The 17,188-nt window shown below is 44.1% G+C and overlaps 1 protein-coding gene across 4 annotated transcripts in view; it reads left to right on the forward strand.

The window, feature by feature from the left end:
• The window catches only part of AGPS (alkylglycerone phosphate synthase), a 68,293-nt gene that overhangs the window by 15,138 nt on the left and 35,967 nt on the right, over positions 1–17,188 (forward strand). For 2 of the 4 annotated variants that reach the window (XR_014504276.1, XM_083409257.1), the window contains exons 1-2: positions 2,458–2,850; positions 15,939–16,028. Coding sequence is in view for 2 of the 4 variants with exons in the window: in XM_083409257.1 (XP_083265383.1) it covers positions 2,660–2,850; positions 15,939–16,028 (281 nt within the window). In the remaining 2 variants the exon portion in view is untranslated. Of the gene's footprint in view, positions 1–2,457; positions 2,851–2,885; positions 3,252–15,938; positions 16,029–17,188 lie in introns of those variants that run through there. The other 2 variants (XM_083409259.1, XM_083409258.1) reach the window with 2 other exon arrangements.

Genomic DNA, 17,188 nt, shown 5'->3' on the forward strand with positions numbered 1-17,188 from the left:
GTTTAAGACATGTTGTTGTCCATCAATAAGAATTCTCAGCGCTGTCTCCCTCCCAAATCTGGGCCGTTGTTCATTTACAGGTTAAAGACGCCGTAAGCTCTCAAGTTGTTTAACAAGCTGTTATTCCAACGTTTTTTTGTAGCCCATTTCCTGGGCTGACCTTGTGGATGGGGTCCATGCTAGTTTTACCCGTGAGAATGTTTGGGGCTATTCTTTATAGTCATTAAGTCTGCTGCTGGGTTCCTGTTTGGGAGTGGAACCTAAGGAAACATTATCAGTGGGAGCATCACTTCCTGACTGGTACGACAGCTGTTCCCCATAGTGCCCTACTTTGGAGGGCATAACCTGATTTGGATGCACTGCTCAAAAGAGTTCGAAGAAACAAGTGCAAATACATCCCCATCTTCTTAAAAAAAGCAGTGGTTTTAAAGCACTGTACTGTCTTCACTTGTCAGTACAGAGCGGAGCATCAGAGTTAGCAATGCAGACATTAATGGAGATGAGTTTATCTTGAATTTACTGCTGGAATAAACTATCACTGCTTGAAAGTGAGCCAACTCTGCAGTTATCCAGAGCTTATTTTCTTTAATTTAAAGATACTGCAATTGCAACACAGAACGCTGGCAGCCAAATGCTTTTGGAAGTCAAGTATAATGACTATATTACATCCATATTGTTCCAGTTGCATAGGCAACTACCTATTACTTTCCCAGCTCAATTTAAAGTGTTGCTTTTGACTGTTCCTCCCCTGCTTTGGATGCCAGGTTATTTAAAAGACCATGTGCACCCTTATGAGCCGGGCCCTGAAATGGGCTTGGGAGCATCTACTCTGTGGCCTGCCCTCAGGATTTTTCATCTTGGCCAGAGCAACGGGCCTTTTCAGTAGTGCTTGCACATCTTTGGAACCATGTCCTTTGTGCTTACCTTTAAACTGACCTTAAAACGTTTTTCGATTAACCTAGGATTTTATAGATGTTAGCTGCCACCATTTTTATGAAGTCAGTTTTGAATGATTTCAGTGATGATTTTCATTACGTACTGTCACATGCTGTTTTTTACTCTAAACTTCTGAAAACCACCTTATTTTGTTTTATTGAAAATGATGTTTGAGAGGAAATAAAATTAATTTGAGAGGAAATGTGAACCCCACTGCAAAAGCATTTTAAAAATACAAATAAAAATTCCCCAAACCATAAAGGTAAAGGTACCCCTGACCGTTAGGTCCAGTCGCGGACGACTATGGTTGCGGCGCTCATCTCGCTTTATTGGCCAAGGGATCCGGCGTACAGCTTCCGGGTCATGTGGCCACCATGACTAAGCCGCTTCTGGCGAACCAAAGCAGAGCATGGAAATGCTGTTTACCTTCCCGCCGGAGCGGTACTGGTCGGCAAGCCCTAGGCTCTGTGGTTTAACCCACAGCACCACCATAGAGAGCACCTGACAAACTAAGACCCATGTCCACCAAAAACCAACGTCTTACTTAACAAGGTCGGCCCAGATATTTTGGTGCCTGAGGCAAACTACAAAATTGCAGCCTCCGCCCACCCTCCCTGGCAGTGAAGAAGGGCTGGGTGAAACAGGAGCAAAGGGGGAATAATATCTGGTTGGTCTGCCTAAAATCATTTTGTGATAAATTTAGCTATTTCTTCTCTGCTTTTGCATATCAAACAAAACAGACGTAATCTGAGATTTGGGGCTATAAGGAATATTAATCTTTTTTAAATTCAATTGACATAAGTGTTTATTGTTATAAGGAAGGGGTTGGATAGTTTATACAAAAAAGTTTATTCTAGAAACTTAAAACATTTTTGTGTGCAGCAACTGTTCACTGCAAACGGCTGTGTCCCTGAGGGGCAGCCTCTGGCTGTGGAAACAAAAGACAGTTAAATCAAGAGGTTGCTTCACAAATCGTTTTTGTTGATTGTCGACTGCAGCGATAAAACTGCTATCACAACTTGCCAAAGCACAGCAGATGGGGTTTCAAACTGGATGTCGAGATTCCTGTGGGGTTGGACTAGATGACCCTGGGCTCCCCCAGCTCTACAACTCTATGATTCTATGTGATATACATTGGGATCTGCACCGCTCCATGGATCCTGCCGCCTGAGGTGGCCAACTCACTTTGCCTCATGGGTGAGCCGGCCCTGCGCCTAATAAATTGTGCCGGCCCTAAACATTCCTGGATAGCTCTTTGGTTATCTTTTGATTTAACACCAAGTTGGCAGGTTCAATGCCTATGTGTGCCAGCTGCATATTCCTGCATTGCAGGGGGTTACTAGATGACCCACAGGATCCCTTCCAACTTGACAGTTCTATAATTCCACCAAGGCTGCCCAATCAGGTAAAGTTTTCGCACAGGTAAAGTTTTGCAGGACGGTTTGACCTGCCTGGGTCGCTGATGGGCCAGGCCCAGGGCCAAAACCCCAACGTTAAGCAGGGGGAGGAGCCAGAAGGGGAGGTGGGCGGAGCCACCGCTTGCCGGTTCCTATCGTTTTCCCGCTCTCCTAAACAGGCTCAACGGATAATACAGTGGATAATTTGGGCGGGGGGAGGGGGCGGGGTCGCGCACGCGCGCCGCGCGGCGTGACAGCCTATAACTGCCGCGGGCCGCCGCGTTCGACCTTTCACCCTGACGCTGACGGCTCAACGCGGAAGCGCGATGGCGGCGGCAGAAGGGCCGGCAGGCGGCAAGAGCGGCGCTTCCCCCTCGGCTGCGCACCGGAGGCTGCGGATCCTCTCGGGCCACCTGAGGAGCGGGCCGCCGGAGGCGCACCTGTCCGCTGCCCAGTGCGGAGGGCGGGCGGCGCCGGCGCCGGCTCGCCCTCAGCCGAGCACCTTCCCCAAGAGGCGGTAAGCGGGTGGGGCGGCGGGGGAAGCCTGGGCGAGGGCGCTTCCACCCCGGTGGGACGCCAGCTGGACGGGGGCTTCCCGAGACACGGGGCAAGGCCTCGCCCCGCCGCCCCTCGCGGAAAGGGCCCGAAGCCGGTGCTTTCCTTGCAAGAAGGGGACGGAGAGGCAGGAAAAAGCCGTTGCCGCTTTCCGCTATTCCTCCCTTTGGCCTCATTTAATTCGAAAAGAGAGTTTGGGGGCAGACTCAAGTCTCATTTCTCCATAACATCTGAATTAGGAGATCATATGTAGGCCCTGGGCTATTAAATCTAGCCGACAGGGTCTGATTGGTTGGGTCCAGAGCATGTTTAATGCTTCATTACTTGCGGGGCGGGGGAATGGTCTCTGATGTCTTGAAAAAGGTAGGTGTGTGGCTTCTCCTAAAGAAACCGACTTTGAACACCTTAGACTGGAACAACTGTTGACCAGTAACAAATACACCCTTTTGGAGGATGATGGGGCAGCTACAAGCATGTTTTGGTAGCTGGTTATTTAGATCTGTTCTAATCTGGGTTCAGGTCTGGCCATGGGACTGAGTTGCCCTTGGTCTTCCTAATGGATGATATTTTCAGTGGGTGGGAGGGGGGGTGAGCTTGATCCTGCTTCTTGATCTCTGGCTTTTGAGACCATCGACCATGGTATCTTCCCTGACTGGCTCAAGAATTGGAATTTGGAGCACTGTGTTACAATGATTGTGGTGCTGCTTCTGGGACTAAGGAGAGTGGGACTGGGAAAGTACTTTTCAGGCTTCTGGAGGTTACTTCATGAGGTGCTGCAAGGCACTATCTTAATTCCATTGTTGTTCAACACCTATATGAAGCTGCAATGAATAATCATTAGGAGTTTGGAAACAAGGTACCAGCAGCATGCTGATGACAGACAGTTCTATTTCTCCATAACATTTGACATGGGAGAGAGCATTGGAATCTGCATGAAAGCAGTGGCGAGATGGATAAGGAAATATAAGCTGCATTTGAATCCGGGTAGGATAGAGGCACTGTGGGCAAGTGGTTCCTGTGCCTGAGAAGTTGCTATGAGCTTCAGGTGCCATGTCCAAATAAAGAACTTGTACATCTGTCCCCACTATGGTATGAACTCTATACAGTGGTACCTCGGGTTAAGAACTTAATTCGTTTTGGAGGTCCGTTCTTAACCTGAAACTGTTTGTAACCTGAGGTACCACTTTAGCTAATGGGGCCTCCCGCTGCTGCTGCATGATTTCTGTTCTCATCCTGAAGCAAAATTCTTAACCCGAGGTACTATTTCTGGGTTAGCAGAGTCTGTAACCTGAAGTGTCTGTAACCCGAGGTACCACTGTATAAGGATACAGCTTGTGCATTATACTGCAGGGAAGACACACCCACCCACCTTCCTGTGTTGGACAAGAAGCACAAAAGTTGAGAGCGCAAGTCAGTTGATGGCAATGTCCAAAGTAGCTCAGATTCAGTTTCCCCCATTTCTGTTACATGCAAGTCTTGAACACCAAGTTAGTTAAATAGGAGTTAGGTGGGGGTGCGGTGGGGTGTGTGTGTTTGCAGTGTATATATCTATGTACCTGTAGAGAATAAACCCATTTATGATAGCATTTATTTAACTTAACAGTGCATTTGGTATTTCATATTTCCATTATTGAAGATTATACTAATATGCCACTACAGGAGTGACATCTTGATTAGTAGCTGCTGCTTGGTTAGACTTTGAGTTCCTTGTTGGAATGCTTGAAATTTAGTACAGTGGTACCTCGGGATGCAAACGGGATCCATTTCGGAGTCCCGTTCACATCCTGAACGGAACACAAGATGTGACAGAGCATCTGAGCGAGCTCATGCTGCGTTTCGCCGCTTCCGCGCATGCGCGTGACGTCATTTTGAGTGTCTGCGCATGTGCGAGCGGTGAAACCTGGAAGTAACGTGCTCCATTACTTCCGGGTTGCCGCAGAGCGCAACTCGAACGCGCTCAACCCGAAGCGCATTCAACTCGAGGTATGACTGTATTCCTAATTAATACTTGACAGACCACATTAGAACATGAACAGGATGGGGTAGAACAGCCAGGTAGTCAAATCTCCTGTCTGTTTAAATTTTGGTGAACAAGCAGGGCAATGTGACTGAAACACTTACCAGGTTGGGTGGTAACTCTTTCTCCTGCACAATTTTCTTAATTAAAATTGCATACAGTATGCATAAGATTTTCCCGCAAGGAAATAGTGCGTTTTTGTGGAGAGTTCATTGGGAAAGCGTTGCAAGGAGAGTGGTTTAACCTCCTTCCCACAGTGCCATGGCCCAGATCTGGATTGGATTCTCCTTCAGCTGCTATTTGCTGAAATTCTAAGCAGTGGAACGTCCACTTATGAATCTCAAGCATCTTGTCTTGTTTGGCTTTAAGAAACTTGACTTTATCTAGATTTACTCTCAGTGCATAGTGCCAACAGCTCCCTCTCCCCCGATACCTTTTCTTAAGAAATCAACCTTTTATTTAGGTAAGGATATTCAGACTGTGAGGCAAATGGTTACAAAACAAAATGTGAATTACTTTGCTTGTTAAGGGAGTTTCCTGGTGGGCAGTAGGAGTAGGGTGGGTGCATTGTGAAAGGACTGGGATTAAGTGAACAGAAATATCATACCTTAAATGACAGCAAAGCCCAGTATACAACGATGTGCAATATCGATAAGTATTGTGTCCTGCTAACATATTATCACATGATCTCTTTAACCCCCGCTTTGCCCCTGGCAGGAGCAGACTTGCTGTCTAAAGTCCTACTGACTGTATCTTCAGTCATGAGAAGCCAGTTGCCCAAGAGAGATCAGCCCATAGGCATGGAGGTCATTAGCAGTTTTTGACTCCTACTTGTTCCTATGATTAAGTAAGCTTCTGCGTGACAGCATTGATGGGCTCAGGTTGTTCCCAAGGCCGCAGGTAGTGCAGAATGTGGTGGCCCTATGCAGCGCAAGACCAGCTTTCTTGCCCTGTCTTAACCTTTATATACCCAGTAGGTTACTTCATCTTGCAGGAGCGTTTCTCTTTCAAGTTCTGAAGATCTCAAAAGCTTGCTCTACAGTAACAGAGAGCTATGCCTCTTCTGTGGAGTGGCACTCCAGTTGAAATGTGGCATGTGCCTTCCTTATGCACTTTTTTTGGAAACAAAGGCACTCTTGTTCCGATAAGTAATTCCAGCTAGATTAATAGGTTTCTGCGTAGGTGTCCATTCTGTATTTCTTGTAAATTCATCTTTCGTTAGTTTTGTGCTGTTCTGTTACTGTTTTTAATGTATTTGGGACATCACCTTGGGCATATGTGAAAGTGAGAAATAAGAACAATAACGTTCTTAAACACACACACATCTCTTTTTTCTGCAGCTGGTGGAGAAGGAGAAACCATTGGCATTCCAAAGGGGTGGAGGGAAATTCCCAGCTGGTGGATCAGTTCCAGAACCAAGCCAACCTCTGTGGGCCATTAGACTATACCTCCGCAGTTGACAAGCCTATACTGGTTCCTTTTACCATCAAAGAGGAAGCAGAGGCGTATCTCTTAGTGCTGTGGTTCATAGCACTAAGATCAATATGTCTGTTCTTAGTTCAGGAAAACCAGATCGCCATGCCTTATGTCTTACGATGACAGGCAACAGGTGTGTGTGATTTGCTTTTCTTCTGCTTACTTCCAACAGGGACATAAAGCAGGAAATTTCAGCAGCACCAGGCATGGCATGCAAGAGGACTGGTGTCTTCTATTACTGTGTTTCTACATTCACATGCCTCTGTCAGGGGTCCTGCTTGCTTTAACTACTGAGACCAAGAAAGTACCCCAAGAAAGTACACTGAGACTCCATAGCTGCTGGCAAGAAATGTGTTTTTGGTCCCCCATTACACGTTAGGCAAATGAGTTGTCATGCTAAGTCATACTCAAACCCATTGGAAGAAATGGTCCTAAGATAGTCATGACAGTTTTAAGTCCACTGATTTCAGTGCATCTACTCAGATTATCACATTGTTGGCAAGATCCATTCATTGACTCCCTTAATTTATACTACAGTGGTGCCCCGCAAGACGAATGCCTCGCAAGATGGAAAACCCGCAAGACGAAAGGGTTTTCCGTCTGCAGAGGCGCTTCGCAAGACGAATTTCCCTATGGGCTTGCTTTGCAAGACGAAAATTGACGGAAAATTTTGAGGGTTTTTTTGCTCCAAAACCCCTTATTCTGAATCGCTAAGCTGCTAAAAGCTTTTTAGCAGCAAAACTGCTAATCCCCCACCCCTAAAAAAGCCGTTTTTAGCCCTTAAAGTGCCAATAGCGCTAATAGCGCTAATCCGTCAATGGGCTTGCTTCGCAAGACGAAAAAACCGCAAGACGAAAAGACTCCCGGAACGGATTCTTTTCGTCTTGCGAGGCACCACTGTACAAGTGAAACTTCAGACTTAGTGTTTGGTATTTTTGAAAGTCCCTTACTTTCAAAGTCTCCCTTAAAGACTTTTTTAAAAAATGGCTGTAGATTCTGTTGCAGATCTTTAAAGAAGAAAAATGTTCTGCTGCATATATTTTGTTTGGGTGATATTGGAGGTCCACTAAGTTTGGATGGGCTTGGTACTCGGTTATTGTTTCTACTAGCCAAATTTTTGATGCTGTATGGAAGCAAAGTACATATTGTCTTAGCCATGTAGTTTCACATTTCAAGCAACACATTCATCAGAGGACTAAAAATAGAAAACAATAAGATGATTTTTTTTCAGAGTTGGAGAATCTCTTAGCTGTTTGAAAAACTTTCTTCAGTATGTATCAAGAGCACATTTCTTACTTCAATCATTAAAAGGTAAAGGTACCCCTGCCCGTACGGGCCAGTCTTGACAGACTCTAGGGTTGTGCGCCCATCTCACTCAAGAGGCCGGGGGCCAGCGCTGTCCGAAGACACTTCCGGGTCACGTGGCCAGCGTGACATCGCTGCTCTGGCGAGCCAGAGCCGCACACGGAAACGCTGTTTACCTTCCCGCTAGTAAGCGGTCCCTATTTATCTACTTGCACCCGAGAGTGCTTTCGAACTGCTAGGTTGGCAGGCGCTGGGACCGAACAACGGGAGTGCACCCCGCCACGGGGATTCGAACCGCCGACCTTTCGATTGGCAAGCCCTAGGCGCTGAGGCTTTAACCCACAGCGCCACCCGCGTCCCTTACTTCAATCATTATCAGCTACTTAATGGCATCTCCTCTTAAGCCAGCTGTCAGATCATATTTCAAATGAACATTTTAACCAACAAGAGAAAGTCTCAGTAGTGATTTATAGGAGTTTCAAAAATAATTGAAGAAAGGAGGATTTGCTGGTCTTTGCCCTAGGGACTGAACTCCAGGGTTATTGTGGGATTTGGGCAAGGTTATGTTTTTTCCATTCCCCCATCACTCATCCATGTTCCTCAAAGATTTCTTGGGCGCATGGCAGGGAGTAATCCTTCCAGAACATTTGGAAGTTAATTCCTGTTATCTTTGTCCCTCGGATATAATAAGATACAGTAGCCATCACTAATCACCACTTAATTATCTCTGCCAAGGGTCTTGACAGAGATGACTAACCAGCCATGAGGTCTCCCCGGAAGTCCTGAAACCCACTAGATTTCTGTGGTTGTAAGTTGTTTACAGTTTAAGTTTTTGATACTGTCTTAATTGTTGTAACCTGCCCTGGGACATTGGGGAAAAGTGTGAGATGGCGGCAAAATTATTATTATAAGCTGCAACCCAAGATAAAAGGGCACACCTAGCTACTTTAAAAGAATTGAGATTCACGGATGCTGTGATAACTAAGAACCAGCATGGTTTCTCAAAAACAAGTCATGCAAGACGAATCTCTTTCCTTCGCTCTCTGGATAAAGCTACAAGCCTGGTGGATCATGGGAATGTTATGGATGTTGTGCACCTTGCTTTCAGTAAGGCTTTTGACAAAGTTCCCCATCATATTCTTGTAGAGAAGCTGGTAAAATGTGGGTTGGATGAGGTAACTCTTAGGTGGATTTATAGCTGGTTGACTGACCAATCCCAAAGAGTGCTCAATAACTGTTCCTTATCCTGGAAAAGTGGGACGTGGGTGGCGCTGTGGGTAAAAGCCTCAGCGCCTAGGGCTTGCCAATCGAAAGGTCGGCGGTTCGAATCCCCGCGGCGGGGTGCGCTCCCGTTGTTCAGTCCCAGCGCCTGCCAACCTAGCAGTTCGAAAGCACTCCCGGGTGCAAGTAGATAAATAGGGACCGCTTACTAGCGGGAAGGTAAACGGCGTTCCGTGTGCTGCGCTGGCTCACCAGATGCAGCTTGTCACGCTGGCCACGTGACCTGGAAGTGTCTCCGGACAGCGCTGGCCCCCGGCCTCTTGAGTGAGATGGGTGCACAACCCTAGAGTCTGTCAAGACTAGCCCGTACGGGCAGGGGTACCTTTACCTTTACCTTTTATCCTGGAAAAAAGTGACAAGCGGAGTGCCACAAGATTCTGTCCTGGGCCTGTTGTTGTTCAGCATCTTTATAAAGAACTTGGACAAAGGAATTGAGGGGATACTCATCACATTTGCAGATGACACCAAACTGGAGCTGCAGACAGAATCGGGATTCAATATGACCATAACAGATTGGAGAACTGGGCCCAAATTAACAAAATGAAATTCAATAGGGACAAATGTAAGGCTCTTCACTTAGACAGGAAGAACCAGCTGCACAAATATAAGATGGGGGACACCTGGCTTACTAGCAGTACATGTGAAAAGGATCTAGGGGTCTTAGTAGACACAAGCTTAACATGAGTCAAAAGTATGATGCAGCAGCAAAACAAAAAAAGTTGATGCTAAGCTGCATCAGCAGAAATCTAATGTTCAGATCAAGGGAAGTAATAACAGCACTCTATTCTGCCTGGCGGGCTCTGGTCCATGAGGTCACAAAGAGTCAGACACAACTAAACAACAAATTCTGCCTTGGTCAGACCACACCTGGAGTACTGTGTCTAGTTCTGGACACCACAATTTAAGGACACTGACAAGCTGGAATGTGTGCAGAGGAGAGTGACCAAGATGATCAAGACTCTTCAAACCAAGACCTATGAACAGTATAAACTCTGCTATATCAGTTAGGTGGCAAACGGCTCCTTAAACCATTTGGAAGTCGCCAAAATGGAATGTCTAGTTGCCATTTTGGGGCCGGGTGGCTTGAAAGTTATATTTTTCAACACGACTTCTTAATTCTTGAAATTTGCTCTGATTGTGCAGATAAAATATCACAAATAGAATTCTACAGGATGTGTTGTTAGCATGTGAAAACAGGCAAGTTCCAAGGATACCCAGGCATGCACCTCCATATGGTGGAGACATCAGGTGCCATTCTGGCACCCGGGCATCTTCACTTGGTCGCAAGTGGCTGATAGCCGGGTGCAAAATGCCTCCGGCGAATTTCAAATGCTGCTTATGGGGAATGGTTGAGGGAATTGGGGATGTTTAGCCTGGAAGAGAAGAAATTAAACAGCCATCTTCAAGTATCTAAAGGACTGTCACATGGAAGATGGAGCAAGCTTGTTTTCTCCTGCTCCAGAGGGTAGGACCTGAACCAATGGCTGCAAGTTGCAAGGGAGGAGCTTCCAACTAAACATCAGGAATGACTTTCTGATAGTAAGGGCTGTTGAACAGCGGAATGGGCTCCCTTGGAAGGTTGTGAATCCCCTTCCTTGGAGGTTTTTAAACAGAGGTTGGATGGCCATCTGTCATGGTTGCTTTAGTTCAGATTCCTGCCTTGCAGGGCTTCGCCTAGGTGACCCTTGAGGACTCTTGCAGCTCTGCAACTCTTGATTCTTCTTCTACTACTACTAATTATATTTCAGCCTTTGGCCTGAGCCTCCAGCACTGTTTTTTTGCTAAAACTTTGAGAGATAGTGCCTTTTGCATACGTATCTTAAGTACTCCGTGAGAGGTGTGAGCTTTCTTTTCCCAGGTAATCTCAGTTTTATCAGGTCTAATTTGAGACGAATGAACTGTCATCTCCTTTTCAACACGATGAAGCCTTTCTCTTTTCTGATCTTCCATATTCGTTAGAGTTGTAAATGTTCACGGCAGTATGTTATGGAGAGCTGTAGAAGAATAGCCAATGCTCTTCAAGAGAGTTGCGGATATTGTTTCTGGTTGAATATCCAAAAAGAGTTCAGGGACATCTTTCTGTGTTTCATTTTCAAATTGTGATCGCTCAAAATGTAGGCCATTTCCTCCTCCTCATTCAGTGTCAGTCCTGTATAGCTGCAATTCACAAAAGTGCCTCAATATTTGTTGACATTAACTATTCTTCCGTGAATTTTATCACCAGACAAAGGAATTTCCATAACTTGTTATTCAGCATCTTCATCAAACAAATTTTTCACAATCAAGCCACAGACAGGCTTAATCAGTTTTTCAGCTGCTGTGTGTGCTTTGTCTGTTGAGCAATCAATTCAGCCAGTTGGTAAGATATAATTTGCATTTTACCTGAGACTTTACTCATTTTTCGAAATATGATCGTTGGCATTTCCACTGTTCCAACTGCCTTTCAAAATACTGAAACATTGCATTTTTGAATGTTTGGGGGCCATATTGGAATTGGAAAGCTTCTCACCGCAGATCAGACACATAGATTGAGGGACATTTTCATCTTCAGTCCATGTGAATCTGAGACTTGGATAGCTATCCACATATTGTTGACTAACTTTCTTTTTTGGAGGTCTGCTTAGACCTGCTACTGGCGTTGAATTAAACTAGTCTTCTCCAGTACTCTGTTTGAATGGTGACTCTGGATCACAACTAGGAGTGCTTTCAGTATCACTTGATGCTCATGCTCTCATTTCAAAAAGATATCTATCCATATTCTGCAAATAAAAAAAGTGATTTTGATACTATACAGTACACTGGAGTGTTCAAATGTTTTTTTATTATTCTTTAATCTTCCTCCTGCACATGCCATCATCTCCTGCTACTCCAGTGGGACTCACCACACCTTTTGAGAACCACGGTGTGAAGTTGTCTGTTAAGCTATGGTGTAACACCTGTATTTATGATAGTTATCAGATTCAAGTAATTAGTGATGTGGGTGGTAGACACACCATGAAATTGTGTGTCTTTTTAAGTAAAGGTGGCATCAGATTTGGAATTGTTTTTATAGGTAGATGTGCTTAGATATTTTAACGGTGTGTTAATTTATCAGTGACATGTTTCCCAACCTGGGCTCATTTGGAAGGATGAAGGGATATAAATACGATAAATAAGATAGTAATGAAAATGACTTGGATTAGCATGGAGGAAGGAAGTTCATTCAGTCTACTGGTGTGGATGTTTGGAATGGATGTCATTTAAATTAATTTGTTTCTATGTGCTTTTAAATGTGTTTTTGAGAATTGAGGTGTTAATTATTTTAAGCTACCACCACTGTGGTGTATGCACTGCATGGATAGGTTAGAAATTCTCAGATTAATTAATGGGAATCAGTATTTCTCTGTCCAGAAGGCAATCCGTGATTGTTTTCGATTTAGCTGGAACTATACCACACATATTCAATTTGAGGGGTGGAAACTTTTAAAAGCTCTCCTTATTTTATTCTTGTATTTATATATTAAAATCAAACAATTCCATAGTGTACACATCTGTCTGCCAGCGGGATGCACTTCTGCTTGAACAATGGGGCTTCCCCTTCATCTCCTTCCCCTTGCAGTTCCCTTGTGTGCCTGCCCAGTCAGCTGCAGAGAGTAGAGGGAAGTTCTACATGAAACTCAATTTTACCTATGATTTAGATTTTAAAGATTTGGGGGGGGGGATATGAAGGTACTGAAAACTATTAACCTGCTCATTTTAGCAAACCTGAAGAGCCTGGGGCATAAATATGTGCTTTTTCTTGGGAATAATTATCTAAAAATACCATATTTTTTGCTCTATAAGACTCACTTTTTCCCTCCTAAAAAGTAAGGGGAAATGTGTGTGCGTCTTATGGAGCGAATGCAGGCTGTTTAGCCATCACAGAAGCCAGAACAGCAAGAGGGATTGCTGCTTTAACTGTGCAGCGATCCCTCTTGCTGTTCTGGCTTCTGAGATTCAGAATATTTTTTCCCTTGTTTTCCTCCTCCGAAAACCAGGTGCGTCTTGTGGTCTGGTGCGTCTTATAGAGCGAAAAATACGGTATATGTATCTAAAATTACAGTTGTGGTAGTTAACTAGTATTGTTCTTGAAACATGAGTCTGACCAAACTGCGGGAGGCGGTGGAAGACAGGAGTGCCTGGCATGCTCTTGTCCACAGGGTCACGAAGAGTTGGACACGACTAAACGACTAAACAACAATCTGTTCCAATTTCCATATTTGTTTTGTATTATTTCCATTGGCTAGATTACTAATTCAACCATGCACATTTTTTCCCCAAACAGACAGCTTCCCACTAACTTCACCAGAGTTGAAGTCAATTGTCAATGTGTACCTTAAACCTTAGGGGACATCGGTCACATATTTTAATTTAGGAATGTGAGCTTCAATGGCACGATTAATAGAGTGGGGAAAATCTCTGAAAAGGATATGATAAGAAGATGTTTTTAGATAGGATGGCTTCTTGGAGCAGTATTCATTTATTTATTTTCTTGTAGTATTCCTTTCAGCATTACCTTTATAGACTACCTTTCTTCCAAGGAGCTCCAGGTGGCAAATACATATTTCTCCCTCTCCATTTTTATCCTCACAACCACCATGTGAGGAAGCTTAGGCTGAGAGACTGTTCATTCAGTGAGTGTCCTAGCTGAGTGACTTTCAAATGCTTTGTCTGCCTGGTTCCAGTCCCACATTCTAACCACTTCATCAGACTGAGATGTATTTGTGGTGACCCAAATTTCACTGCAAATTTTGACAAGGGGGGGGGGCATTCTTGATGTCAGAATGAATGGCGCCCATCATGCAAGGATGGTGCCTGACATTTCCACTATCTGGGGATCAATGGATCAGTTATATTTTATCTGCGCGATCAGAATGAATTTCTGGAATCAATTTGCTTTTTCTGTTTGGCCTCAGCAGACGTCGCCATGAAGGAAAAGAGGTCTGAATAGGCCAATATATATGTGGACTGTCCCTGAATCAAGTGACTTCTCTTCTATAAGTTCTCAAAGCTCTTAACGTAGCTCACAGTTGTCATCTGAACTAGCTAGATTTTTAACTGAGAATCAATCCCAGTCAGTCCATCATTTGAAAAATAATATTTAAAGCCGTCGTGCCCAAAAATGGCAACTAGAAATTCTGTTTTGGCGATTGCAACTTTGGTTTAAGGAGCCATTTGGCACCTAGTTTATATATGAGTTTCTAACACTACTCCCTGACTTAATCTGTATGAAGTGGTAGGGTCCAGAAATGAAATCCACATGACAATTGGCATGTAAGAAACACACATTTAATGTGGCTGAAAGACACTTTCTAACCTTTTGATGATGAATGAGTTGAACACTAGTTACATGGCTTTTTTGTAATATCTGCTTGCTTTGATATGAAGATCTTACAAAAGGATTGCCTGTCTCATTCAAATAAATGGAAATATTGCCACCTTGTGGGTGGTGCTTTGTGTGCCATCGCTCCGCTCCCTCTTTATAACATTTCCTGATAACATCTGTTGTTGGATTGTGAACAAATAATCTTCCCAGACCCTTTGATCATTCTTCCCTGAATGTCTCCTCTCTCAAATGGGGGGGGGGGAATGCATATGTTGTAAATTTTGTTGCTTTGTAAAGAAATATGAGTAGTGCTCTTTTAAAATTGGCAGCGCGAATCATAAAGCTGTATGTTTTGGATGGAGGAGTGTTTTAGAATTACTTAACATCCTGTTTTAACATGCTGTTCTCACAGTTTGAATTTTTCTAAGCATGGTTCTGTGGAAACATTTTGGGGGTGATTTTCTTAACACTGTAGAGGAGTACATCGAAGGAGCAAGCTGTCACTGTCACACCAGATGTGTAGTGCACTTGAGTTTTTGTTTTATTCTTATCAAAGTTAAACCGCCAGGCACAGTTGCAATTCTAGTTTATTTTAGCTAGGTTAGGATTGCCTTTATTGAACATTTGCTCTAGCAAATTCTCACAACAGGTCTTTCTGCACACCTAAAGGGTGGGAAACTCAGGCTCTGGGGGCACATGTGGCCCTCGGGGCCTTGGTCTGCCCCTTGAGACTTTTCTAGCCATATTTTTCATCATCCTTGCTTCACACCCTCCTAGAGTGATTTTCCCCTGGCTGGGATGAGTCTGTGCACTTCGATAATGCATTTTGGTTTCCTGGATGGCGGGTGAGAGAGGGTTGTGTGAATTTGTGCATAAGCTAGTCTACTGTACATAGGTAAAGTTTATATTCATTGCTCCACCCACGTGTGCCTGCGGTTTTGCCTGCCCAGAAGGAAATGTAGTCTTCAAACTGAAAGGTTCCTCATCCCTGGCATATACCCAGCACTCTGTTGCAAAGTTAGCCTCGCTTCAGGATGCAGATGTTGCATCTACAAATTTCATTCTAGCTTCACCTGTCCCCTTCTTAAGACTCTTCTAAATTGTGGGAGCAAGTTGCTGACAAACAAAAATCTTCCCTTCATTTACAACAATGGCATGTGGTGCTTCACAGTTTCAGCTGTCACTTGTCAACATACCTACACACCTATGTCGTAACTCTGGGTATTTCGTTAAGTAGATCAGGTTCTGGATAATGTCCTCCTTCAGAATGTCATTAACATAAGAACATAAAGAACATTAAGCATTCTATTCTCAAGAATGGCATCCAGACCTGTGGGAAACCTTTAAGCGCAAGAGCGCTGTCTCTCCCCGTCAGCTTCCAGCAACTGGTGTTCAGAAGCATTGCTGTCATTTTTGGTATACAGAAGCATTAATGTAACAAAAATGAGTGTTTATAAGCAGCTAAGGGGCTACATAACAGCTTTGTACATCAGTTATATAATAATGCAAGCTGATGTAATGTTTCGTCAGAATGGACAGTATCTTAGAATTATAACGTTGACAAAAATGAGCAAACAACATAGTGAACTAACAAGTCGTTTTCTTTTTATCCTCCTTTCCCTTTTAGGCAAGAAGTTTTTAAGTGGAACGGATGGGGTTACAATGACTCAAAATTCATCATCAATAAGAAGGGACAAGCAGAATTCACAGGGAAAAGGTAACATCCTTGCAGATACATAATATTTCTAAGGGATGGGGGGCAGGAGGGATTTAAAAGCACGAAATGGATATTAAATAGTAGGTGAAGTAATATCATTGGCTTTGGGGTGGGTTGCCCCTGTCAGGTATGTGGTCTGTTGGTTACATTTATGTGAATAGTTCATCGGTGGCAGACTAAAGCCAAAGCTGTAACCCTGATTGTTGCGTAGATTTGTAGAAATGGGGGGGGGGGGCGGGTTTTGGAGTGGTCACTTCTACTAGTCTGTAGTTTTTTGAGGCTTGGCTTTGTCACCCAGACTCAGATACTCGGGACGCTGTCTGACCCCCGTCCCAGCATAACTCCAATCCCATAGGTGATCCATTCCCTTTATGCACATCTGTTGCTTCATCCTACATGAGGCAAGATGCAAGTTGCTGCTGGACTCCCAGCTCCCATCAACCCCGGCCACCATGGCCAAAAGTCATGGATGATGAGAGCTGTGCTTCAGTCATGTCTGTAGAGCCACAGGTTACTTAACTACAAGCACCAGAGGATTTGTCGGAATCCTACCCTTATTACGAATACAGATGAGTTAATTATTCTTTATGTGAACGTAAGAGGGACCCTACTGAATCAAACCAAGAGCTCATCTCATCCAACATCCCATTTCCTATAACAGCTGTATAGATGCTTCCAAAAACCCTGTAAGAAAGGCAAGAAGGCAATAACTTTGCCATACTGGTTGCCCTACTTGGCAAGGATGATCATTGAACATGGAGATGCTTTTTTGGCATCAGTTCTCATACCTTTTTTTATGAGAGGAGACTTCTCCATGAATTTGTCTAATCATCCTCTATAAAACTACTTAAGCCACTGGCTGTTGCTACATCGTAGGATGGTGACTTTCATCAGCTTTTTCGGTTTGCTAACCCTGAATTCATTTGTCTAATACTTTGCTAAAACCATTTAATCCACTGGCTGTTGCCAGATCATGCGATGGTGACTTTCATGAGCACGTAAAAGGTGTACTGCACATTTTGTGAATCCTGAGGGTATCGCCCAATTAATTTCATTGGGTAAACCAAAGGTCTAGTATTAGAGACAGCCAAACTTATTTCTATTCACTTGCTTCACAGTTTGCATAACTTTTATCTTTAAAAACTACACCCATGTCTTTT

Source organism: Podarcis tiliguerta (genome assembly GCF_965153285.1).
Source record: "Podarcis tiliguerta genome assembly, chromosome: 1".
NCBI classification, from domain to species: Eukaryota; Metazoa; Chordata; class Lepidosauria; order Squamata; family Lacertidae; genus Podarcis; species Podarcis tiliguerta.